The 12,347-nt window shown below is 37.2% G+C and overlaps 1 protein-coding gene across 1 annotated transcript; it reads left to right on the top strand.

The window, feature by feature from the left end:
* Positions 1–10,531: 10,531 nt before the first annotated feature.
* Positions 10,532–11,340, top strand: LOC142165223 (uncharacterized). The gene is made up of 2 exons (XM_075223823.1): positions 10,532–11,104; positions 11,179–11,340. The coding sequence occupies exons 1-2, from the start codon at positions 10,532–10,534 to the stop codon at positions 11,338–11,340; spliced, it is 735 nt and encodes a 244-aa protein (XP_075079924.1).
* Positions 11,341–12,347: the final 1,007 nt, after the last annotated feature.

The raw sequence follows: 12,347 nt of genomic DNA, 5'->3' as shown, positions 1-12,347 counted from the left end.
TAATTTATCTAGTTTATTGGTTGACAGAGTTAATATTGCTCATAAGAATCTGTCGAGTTCTTACTCGCCCATTCAAGCTAACCTAACGCCTATATGTCTATGGAGTTAGAATCAACAAGAACGCATTTATAATTCATGTACCAAGCAAGGCAATTAGGTATATGTCTATCCTAACCGCGAATCCGTTCCCCGATGCCGAGGTTCAAGAACTTGCTCTATTCAATCCTATATGCAATCTAGAATTCCCACTTTCGAGTTCAATTCAAGATTCGTAGATAGTATTCAATTGGTGATCAAGCAATCAAATAATTAAGTGCATGATTGAATAAATAAACCAATATTATAAACTAAGAAATCAAACTCAATATCCGAATAACAATAGTCATGAAAGAACCACAACCCTAGAACGTGAAGTTTAGCTCCACATAGACATGGTAGAAAAACAACAACTCATATAAAGAAACATAAAAATTACTAAGTTTGGAGGAAGAAACATGAAACCCGATGAATTCCGGCCTCCACGACGGCTCTATGCTTGTGTTTTCCTCTCAAAAATGTCCTCATTGCCTATTGCCTCTCTATTTCTTGCACTAAACTATGAAAACTCTTCCTGATTTAACCTTGGGCGAGCTTGACTTTATAGAGGTTAAGTGGGTTTCTCTCCAGATTTCCAATTTTACCCTTAAATAACGTTTTTCCAGACCGGACATGCACGAGCTCGCGCATAACTTCGCGCGTTTCTTCGCGCATGATTCTGCCTCGGCCTTTCTTACGCGTGAACTCCTGCGCGCCTTCGCGCGTTTCTTCGCGCACCTGGAGCTTGTTTTCGTCCATTTTTTCATCTCGTCCTTGCGCGCACTCAACTCCGAGGGGTTGTTCTTGCTCATAAATCATTCCAATATCCTCTTGAAAGCATCATATAGGCTCCTCATCCTGCAATGTATACATATCACAATTAAAGCCTATTTTTCATCAATTAACCATAATATGTCATTGGAATATAATCAAGCGGAAGCATAAACAATAGCTAAATCACCTAGATTTCGCCTATTATCAACACCCCACACTTAATTCATTGCTAGTCCTCGAGCAATCAACTATACTCTCTAGAGAATCCTTCACTCCACCATTTCCCTTAACGCATTACACCTAGAATAATGTACATGTATTCCACCTAGCAGTGAACAATCCTAGCCCCAAAGTCGACTCTCAAGTGCCATGCACTATTCACACTTCCTCAAAGTACTCTACATAGAAGTCAAGACTTGCTTTTCCGTCACGAATCATATGCCCTCACAATTACATCAACACAAACTGAGTTCAATTCACCACATTCAATTCATATACTCACATATATACAGGAAATCACTCACTCTCACAAAAGAGGTCACATGCATGCAACTGGTACCATAAGCTTGCCATTAATGTAAATCTCTACTAATGTAGGCTAGCTCGATCCAAAATCAATTAGGACTTTTTCATGGTTGTAATGTGGGCTAAGGGACGGGTAGGATGTATTTAGGAATAGTGACTCAACCCCTAAGCACTTTAACACATCACATGAGCAATTTTTAGCGCAAATTCTTCAACCCACTTCTCATTCACACACAATATCATCCCACAAATACTCCCTTCTTCTTTAAGCACTCTATTAATTCATTCCCACTAGTTGGAACAAGACACAATGTAATCATCTCTTTTTTTATGATTTTTTTTTCCAGTTTATTCTTCTTGTCACTCAATTTCTGCTAGTGGTGTATTCGTTTACAACATAAGTGCACCTTTCATCCTTTTATTGGTTCCACTCAAAAGCCACCCCACACTTATTTCCTTCTTACTTCTTTTAGCGCTCCTCTCAGAATTGAAGTCCTTTAAGAGGTAAAAGGATAAAAACAATGTCAATTAAGAACAAAAAGGTATAGGTTTGTAATGCGGGTGCCAAACAAAAGTCTAAAGGCTCAAAATGGTTAACTAGGGACAAATTTTATTTGTGATAAGCAATTAAGCTCAAAAAGGTCAAAGAAAGCCTAACATCATTTTTCAAACCGAGCATCACCTAAAATTTCGCTTCAACTCACATACCGGGCAAGTTCTAGACACAAGTACAATACATGGACTACACAAAACTCACCACACATGGCATAAGACTCATTCCAGATCAGCTCATCAAGACACTCCATTACGAGCATTCAATTCAGTAACAAACATACAAATTAAGGCACTTTCAGTGAGATTCAACAATTAGGACTAAGCGTTACACTCTAGGGTCTATTGTGTTCAGGTGTGTCAACGCTATGGGTTCTCTTTCAATTTTATAGCTAGTACCCCATTACCCTAATCTACAAATCAAAAAGAAAACAAAAATAAAAACTACCTATGCCCGGTTCAAGCTAAACCCTTGGAAAAGAACCGCGACTTAAAGAAAAACCAAGTGGGAATTGCTACACTACCTAAGAAAAAAATAAAAAATCTTTTTGTTTTTTTCTCTAGACTCACTTCCCTCAAGAAATCGTCTAAAAGATCCGTCATCAGGAAGAGCCTAATTTTTCTACCTTTTTCAATTTTTTTTTTGATTTTTCTTGTTTTCCACATAAAAAAAATTAATCTACTAAAATACTACACAACTATGAAGAAAAGAAATAAGAAGCTAAACTACTAAAAAGCTAAGTATCCAAAGGAATTCTCCCACCCACACTTAAAAGAGTGCAATGTCCCCAATGCACAAATAAAGCAAAAATAACAAGCGTGGACAAGAAACTCCCTGAAAGGCCAAAGGCCGAAGCACTAGCAGCTCACGAGGTACTTAGACTTCTCCCAAGGATGGTCCTTTGTGCGGATACCTCACACTAGTTCCAACCAGCTGGCTCGCATTTGCACACTTTCAGTGGCTTTTCTTCTATGCTCATAATCCTACAAAAAATGCTACAAAGATAGAAAAATAAAATAAACAAAAATAAATAAAACTAAAAGAAAGCAGTAAAGCTGGGTTGCCTCCTAACAAGCGCTTAATTTAACATCGCGGCACGACGTGAACCACTTTTTGCCTCCACCTCGAACTTATAAATTGAGCCCCCAATTTGGATTCAAGCTTTTTGCTATTCTCTAGGGGTGGTGAGACAAATTTAACAGGGCCAAGCAACCAATGTCGTGTTCTACACTTTTTGGCTTTCAAATAAGGTATGTAATTATATCTCTCTGGCATGATAAATTTCAGAATATAAGCACCCAGGTCCACGTACATTGGCTCCCCTAAAGGCTCATATGACTCGATTTCCATGTCATCATCCAAACACAATGTTGAAAAATGTATGTAATGAGGAGCAGTACGCCCCAACTCTAGAATTGTATCACTAGTTACATCCTCATATGTACACATAGTAGAGTCTTCAAATATAACATTATCTACTTCCTCACATGACTCTAGAGTGCTTTCCTCAACATGGACATCATTAATAAAAGTACGCTCGAATGATTGACTCTCCAATTTTAGCTCCTCGAATTGGCGTATAAGCTCCTTTTCAGTTTCACACAACGCAGAACTATTTTGTTGGGCATTAGACGCATCAACCTTTGCAATCAATTGAGCTCCCAAGTCATGAATAACAGTGCCAAATTTTTCGATCTCTTGTCCTATTTTAGCTCTTCCTTCTATTAGGCCTTGTATCCCATCTGTAATTTTCTCACGTTGAGCCTCATATATCTCAAATCTTTCAGCTTGTTCCACCAGCCAAGTTTGACTCAAAATCTCCTTTTTTTCAAAATTTTCCTCTTGCTGGTACTCACTATCTTCATTCAATTCTTCTATATTGGCCTTCATTCTTGTGATTGTTGCCCTCATTCTTTTCATATCTTTTTTGAGTTCATCCTGTTGCTCTGCTACTTGCTTTAAAATATCCCTAATATATGCATCAGGTTCCATATCTTGTACTTCATTACCCCTATCAAACTCACAAACATTATTAGAATGATCATAATAAGGGCTCAGAGAAGGATGAAAAGAATTATGACAATCATCCCAGTGGCCATCTTGACCACCACATATATTACAAATATTCCACTCAAAGGATTGAGATTGTGCGCACAACTCATTTCCGGGAACATTCTGACAATTTTTCCACCAGTGCGGTCCTCCACAATATGGACAAGGATCATCAAAAAAAGAATAACCATCATTCAAATAACTTTCATTCCAAGATTCCATGTTAAAATAAATAAAAAATATTAACTAAAATAAAACAAAAAAATGAATAAATAAAAAAAATTCAATGTCTAATCTAGAAGAATAGTTAATTTCTAAGTCCCCAGCAACGGCGCGAAAAACTTGTTGCGACCAAACACACACACAAGTATACGCGGTCGTCAAGTAATAAAGTGACTAAAAGTTGGATGTCGATCCCACGAGGACTTGTGATTAATTATTAACTAAATTAGACTATCCTAATTATCTATACAAGAATTAAACCTAGAAGTATTTGATTGTAAACTAATTAAAATAAAAAGAAAATAAATAATGAACTCTGAGCCAAAGGATAGAAGATTTTTAAAATATCAATGTAATGAAAACGATCTAGGGTTATGGGCTATCTAACAATCCTATTATATTCTTCTATTGAATTGACTAACTAATTTATCTAGTTTATTGGTTGACAGGGTTAATATTGCTCATAAGAATCTGTCGAGTTCTTACTCGCCTATTCAAGCTAACCTAACGCCTATATGTCTATGGAGTTAGAATCAACAAGAACACATTTATAATTCTTGTAAATCAACCAAGCAAGGCAATTAGGTATATGTCTATCCTAACCGCGAATCCGTTCCCCGATGCCGAGGTTCAAGAACTTGCTCTATTCAATCCTATATGCAATCTAGAATTCCCACTTTCGAGTTCAATTCAAGATTCGTAGATAGTATTCAATTGGTGATCAAACAATCAAATAATTAAGTGCATGATTGAATAAATAAACCAATATTATAAACTAAGAAATCAAACTCAATATCCGAATAACAATAGTCATGAAAGAACCACAACCCTAGAACGTGAAACTTAGCTCCACATAGACATGGTAGCAAAACAACAACTCATACAAAGAAACATAAAAATTACTAAGTTTGGAGGAAGAAAGATGAAACCCGATGAATTCCGGCCTCCACGGCGGCTCTATGCTTGTATTTTTCTCTAAAAAACGTCCTCCTTGCCTCTTACCTCTCTATTTCTTGCACTAAACTATGAAAACCCTTCTTGATTTAACCTTGGGCGAGCTTGACTTTATAGAGGTTAAGTGGGTTTCTCTCTAGATTTCCAATTTTACCCCTAAATAACGTTTTTCCGGACCGGACACGTGCGAGCTCGTGCATAACTTCGCGCGTTTCTTCGCGCATGATTCTACCTCGGCCTTTCTTATGCGTGAATTCCTGCGCGCCTTCGCGCGTTTCTTCGCGCACCTGGAGCTTGTTTTCTTCCATTTTTTCATCTCGTTCTTGCATGCACTCAACTCCGAGGGTTTGTTCTTGCTAATAAATCATTCCAATATCCTCTTGAAAGCATCATATAGGCTCCTTATCCTGCAATGTATACATATCACAATTAAAGCCTATTTTTCATCAATTAACCATAATATGTCATTGGAATATAATCAAGCGGAAGCATAAACAATAGCTAAATCACCTAGATTTTGCCTATTATCACTCCCCATCGCCTGCCGCCATTAGCATGCAATGTCCACATGTGAAACTCATGTCCCATCAGCCAAGAATAGGCTCGTGGATCTAACTGGCGGATCGCTTCGATGTGCCTCATGAATTTGCACTGCTGGTGCCCAGTTGCATCCATCCACATTAAGTCATGCAAGGCCTTGGTAGGATATTTCTTCTGGAAATTGGCCTTCAGGTGCCTCACACAGTAACGGTGGTATACATAGGGTTCCTGCCATTCAGGCAAGTGCCGTACAAAACTTAAAATACCACTATATCGATCAGATATTAGACAAATACCTGAACGTTGTTTGACAACGTGCTCCTTCAAGTGGTTCAAAAATAGCATCTATGTCTCTTCGCTTTCGTTGGCACAAATGGCAAAAGCAAGTGGAAATATTTGTCTGTTGGCATCTACTGCAACTACAATCAAAAGCTTAATATCATACTTTCTATAGACATGAGTACCGTCTATGGAAATTACAGGACGACAATGCACAAAACCATCAATTGCTGCTTTAAATGACCAGAACACATAGTTGAAAATATATTCGGGTCTATCCGGACTCTGCTCACGCCTCCATTCAACAACACTCCTAGGGTTAAAGTGTTGCAGTACGGCCATGTACCTGGGCAGAGATGAAGAAGACTTATCCCAGTCGCCATAAATAAGTTCAAAGGCACGTTTGCGACTGAGATATGCCTTTCTTTTAGTTATAGTACAACCATACTCCCGGTGGACGGCTGTGATACACTTTTTAATCTTGAACCTAATGGATACTTCCAAATATGGAATCAAGACTAGAGAAATCAAGTCCACATCCACGTTGAAGTGATTCTCATTAAATATGTCCATTTCACATCTGTGGGTGCTAATAAATTTACCCACTTTCCACAAACCTGATTTCTTCTTGTTGGCACACAACATCCAGTGACAACCCGTAAAGTTTCTACGGATACAGTCTTCTATACCTCTATAGTTGACTCACTTACCGTCATCTCACGACACTCTCTTACACTGTAGATTTTTACAACCCTAACTAGGCGAGCTTTATTGGGGAAATACATGCCCTTTCCCAGCACCGCTGGTCTAGAATCATCCCACATCGCTGACCGAATTTTGTCATCATCCCTTGTGAGGGCATCCACGTCCGACATACTTGGCAAATTATCAAGGTACGGAATATTCCGCTCATGAAATGGCACGTGGGACTTGTACACTCTTGGTCTAGTGGGAGGTTGAAGAGCATGCTCCCTCATCAACTCAGGTTCGACATCTACTTCCTCCTCGTCATCACCCTCATCAGGGAAGGGTATGTCATCTCCAAACTCATCCGCATTGTTGTCATAATCACTATCATCTTCCTGACTCTACGCATATGCCAAATCACGAGTCAGTACATCGTCTATGGGCAGCTGTGTGAGGTCAGGAACACCAAGATGCTCGTTTTCACTGCACAAAAAGAACAAATGATAAGCTACCCAACTAGATAAATACTTTACATATAGCTATATCACTTTATTTACAAGTTGTACTGTCTTGACGTTTCATGATGGATATTTTCTTGTTGGTGATGACTCCCGGATGGACTACCGTGGTCCAATACGCCAGAACTACCCATATTCCAACTAGGGGCGGGGTCATAACTTGTAAAATTCATATCCGGATGGTACCCCCTATGAAAAATATGATTGTTAATACAAATCCAATTAAAACATAAAATAAACATCGCTAAATCGTAGAAAAATTGAAGTTTACTAGTCGTTTTGTGGATTATATAAAGTCAAAAAATTATTTTGTGGCTGCTCATTCGCCGGTGGTGACAAGTTTAAATCAAGACATGCTCTTTCATCAGCAATCTGTCCGGCAAAAACTGCTCCAGAATAACCACCCGATGACTGGGGGTTATCCCTACTATGCACGCCCTTATTATTGGGAACATCTTCAACCTTGACGTACATTTCTAATAATTTTATTACAATAAATTTCCTGTATTCATCCGGAATCCGCAAAAAATCTCTAAGAGTTTCATCATCTTCGATGTTAAACTAAGAATAATAAGCAAACCCCTGTGGAGTCAATGAATATGGAAATCTACCGGTTACTTTAAGGTTAACCGAACGTTTTCTCACACTCATTTTTTTTACGTAACAACGATACCAATTTATCGTATTCCATTATAAGTGGCAATTTAACATTACACTGTGAAGGTGAGCTATACCTCACAGAGTTATTCTTCAGCACAACCTCACCCCCTCCCCAATATAATGAAACCCTTATTTTTTGGCTCTTCAGACATTATAAAAAAATGATTGATAAGAAGAAGAGAGAAGTATGAACGAAAATTTGAAATAAAGTTTTGAATGGATTTTCATAAAATTCAAACGCCTTTAAATAAGGCAAGTCCGAGCTTGCGGTGCAGAATTTCTTTATGTAAAACGCAGTACAATACCACATTTTATGTATTTGAATTATTGTTATGTCAGTTATCCACAAAACACTTATTGGTGGGCCCAAATATTAGTGTAAAACGCAGTATAAAAATATATTTCAGTGTAAAATGCAGTATAAATATTAGTGTAAAATGCAGTATAAAAATATATTTCAGTGTAAAATGCAGTATTATACTACATTTTACACTAAAAAAATAAATATTCTCTGCATTCCTGCAGAACTTTATTAAGGTGGGCCTATATTTTTTCATAGGATAACGCAGTACAATACTGCGTTTAAAGGAAAATGCAGTATTGTAATGTGTTTTCCTATAAAAGAATTAATTTTTTAATAAAATGCAGTATAATACTGCGTTTAGCTTTAACGGCTAACTTTCCGTTAAAGTGAAATGCAGTATTATACTGCATTTTATGTAGAAATGTAACTTTTTTAAAAGAAATAGAAATGTATTTTTGCCAAAAATGGCACTATTTCAGTTTCGGACTCATGCCCTATGCCATTGGAAGTGCTTCCAAATTCCCATTATTGTGTTGATGGACGTTGCATATTGATCACCACTTCGTACGACAAAACCAACAGTACACCTATTTTGAGAAGAAAAAAATCAATGTTGCAAGGCAACTTAATATTTGATATTACAGTCAAACATCTCTATAACAACCTCATTTGTTCCAATAACATTTGACGTTTAGATAGCGAATGGCTTTTATAGCGAATGGCTGTTATACACCTATAATAACATTTGACGTTTAGATATTTTTTGGCTGTTATAGATAAAACTTATCCAATCTTTTTTTAATGTTACATATAAAAGATAAGAAAATTCTTCAAATTTAAAATGTAAGGAGATATGCATATTTCACTAGGTATATATTGAAGAAAGCTAATACATTACTAATAAATATATTAATTAAACATAAGAAGATTTAAACTCTAAGGCACACATTTTAAAGCTACTAAAATAAATTCTTTCAAGATTGATGAAAGAACTTTGTAATTGTAGTTGTTTCATAGATTTCATTCTCTTACTACCGATATAACACTTGGATTAGTGAAGATTCGTGTCCAGATTTTCAACAAAAAGGTATCCAATGAAAAATATATCATGTGCGGATCTTCAAATCTTATGTCTTATGCAAGATAGAAACTTTGTTCAATGGAAAAGATTGTGATCATATTTTTGAAATTATTATTAGTAATCTTAAAGATTATATATAGCTATTATAAAGAGATAATTTTACAAAGAGCGTTCAGCTATAAATATGGTTGTTGCTGTTATAGGTAAAAAGCTATTATAGGTAAAATATAACTTAAAAAATTAGCTCTAAGAAAAACATCACTAAGTATAGGTTGTTTTTAAGTAAGTACGAGAAATAGAGGTTTTCAAATCAAGTGGGTACACCCACAAGTTTTTATATCTACAGTTAAGTCCTTGTAATTAGTTAGTGAGCTGGCAACTACACTGATTTATGTGTACTCGTACAGAGCATTTGGAAATTAATGAAAAAATATTATTCTCTCCTCTCATCTTATTTCTCCCTCTATCTTCCTCTCCACTCGCGTTGTTAGCGTTGTGGCCGATACCACAATATTTGGTATAGCCCTGCGATCTCGGACCACCACGACAATGACCGGAGCTACCAGAAAATCTCAAAGCTCCGACGAGCCAATCCGAAAAATTGAAGCTCAACTTCAAGAGTTTATGGGAGACACTAACAAAAAGTTTGAGAAACTAGAGCTCGAACAAAATCAGGTTAAAACTGCTTTAATAGAGACTAAAGCAAGTTGCTGGAGCATAGAGGAAACTGGCAAAAGAATGGAGCAGTTATTCATTCAGCGGGAAGCACAACAAAGGTCAGAACCACTAGCTTCACAACGATCTTACCTAGTTGCAGCTACTAGCGCGCAAATTGGCTCCTCAAAAGGTACCGAGTCTATTTCTGGCCCAATTCTAATGAAATATAGAGAAGTGGAGTGATGAAGCAGAAGTGGTGTGGTGCAGAACATTAGCTGTTAGCACTGTTATCACTAGCACTAACTATGATTAGCTGGCATAGTCATTAGTTAAAATCAGTTTTAGAGTTAGTTAAAAGGTCATGTGATGTGCACGTGTGTGAGCTGAGAGAGGTCTGTATATAAGTTATGTATCAGCCTTCAATTGAAAAATGAGAAACGAGTTTCTTCTTCCTCTTCTACTCAATTTCTCTCTAAGAAATTCCTAATTACTCAGATCGCATGGCTCAATTTAACATGGTATCAGAGCGGGTGAATTGAGGAAAACACATGCACTGAAATAGATCGAGACCTACAGAAGAACACAAAGCATAGTTCGTGTAATTTCCTAGCTGATTGCAGAGGATCGTGAAGCTCGATTTTTCACCAAAAATGGCAGGAAATGAAGTTACTTCATTAGATCACAATCATCCACTGCATCTTCAACCTGGAGATTCGCCTGGGCTTAACTTAATACAGCTGAAGCTCACAGGACCAAACAAATACGCTTTGTGGAGTAGAGCAATGAAATTAGCTCTTCGAGGCAAAGGAAAACTAGGTTTTGTGGACGGAACCTGTGTTAAAATCATGTACAAGGGTGAATTAGCGGAGCAATGGGAGAAGTACAATGTTATTGTTCTATCATGGATAGGAAGCACCGTTGCAGAGGAATTGATGGCCAGCATTGTGTATGCATCTAATGCTAAGAAGGTATGGAGTGAATTTGAGGAGAGATTTGATAGATCGAATTTAACTAGGATATTTCATTTGTGGACTGAAATTCCCACTTTGAAGCAAGAAACTGAGTCTGTTACTTCGTATTACTCTAAAATGAAGAATTGTTGGGATGAGTTAGATGTCTTAACCCCACTTCCTTCCTTTGATTGTAAAGAATCCCTGCCTTATGTAGTCTATTTGAGATCACAGAGATTGCTGCAGTTCCTTATGGGACTTAATAAATCCACAGTAATATAAGAAGTAATCTACTTGCAAGGAGACCTATAGTGTCTGTAAATGAAGCCTATGCAATTATTTCTTAGAAGGAGAGTCAAAGATTGTTAGGTGTAGTAGATGTTAACAAAGATCCATTGACAATGTTAGCAGGGAGAACCTACCAGAGTCCTAAACCTAAAAGGGCTGGAGTTGGTATAATCTGTGAGCATTGTGGTTATAAGGGACATTTGAAGGAAAACTGTTACTAAATTGTTGGTTACCCACAGGATTTTAAAAGCAAAAAGAAAGGATCACAAACCAGTGGATTCAGACCTTATTTTTTTTGAAGAAAGTTTTAAGGTAGAACAAAATTCAGACGAACACAAGTTAAAATAACAAAAATACGAAAATCTAACTCGCAATGGTCCGAGAATCCTGAAGAATATTCTTGAACAAGTTGGTCCATAAGACCATACCTTTTTCCATGACTATAATATCTATCCAACTTAAGGTAGTAAAGAACTTCTCATCGAACAATCTCCAATCGAGAGATTTATTTGGGACCAATATCCTTCAGGGCACAAATCTGCTCCTCACCCATGGCTGACATGACAGACACAACAAGGTCTTTTCCCTCAGCAAAACCATCCTTGATCTGTGTAAGGAGGTTGTCATCAGTAGGAAGCCTAAGGTCATCCTTGGTGTTACCATTCTCAGTGAGCAGACTCACAAATCCATCTTCAGAGATGTCAATAAGCTGATAATCTGTACGATTAACATGTCAGAGATAGTTGAGGCAGCTTGCCATGCAGTAGCTCAAATGGTGTTTTTCCTTGCAACACTTTAGAAGGCAGTCGATTGATCAGATAAACAACAATCCTCACACAATCTCCCCAAAACTTTATAGGCATTGAACTCTGAAATGCTAAGGCTCTAGCTACCTCTAGAATGTGTCTGTGCTTTCTCTCCACAACTCCATTTTGTTGTAGAGTGTATGGACAGCTGCTTTGATGAATTATACCATAGGAAGACAAAAGATCATCACACTTGAGTTAAAGAACTCACTACCATTATCTGATCTAAGGATTTTAACAGTTTTATCAAACTGATTCTTTATTAAGGCAATGAAGTTTTTCAACACTACAATCACCTCACATTTAGATTGGATCAGGCAAATCCAAGTGTATCTACTGTAATCATCTACTATGGTAACAAAATAGTTTCTTTTATTATATGTAGGTTTCCTGTAAGGTCCCCACACATCTAGATGAAACAG

Source organism: Nicotiana tabacum, chromosome 10 (assembly GCF_000715075.1).
Source record: "Nicotiana tabacum cultivar K326 chromosome 10, ASM71507v2, whole genome shotgun sequence".
NCBI lineage: Eukaryota > Viridiplantae > Streptophyta > Magnoliopsida > Solanales > Solanaceae > Nicotiana > Nicotiana tabacum.
The sequence above is the reverse complement of the archived record's forward strand: the minus strand, read 5'-3'. Positions and strand labels throughout refer to the sequence as shown.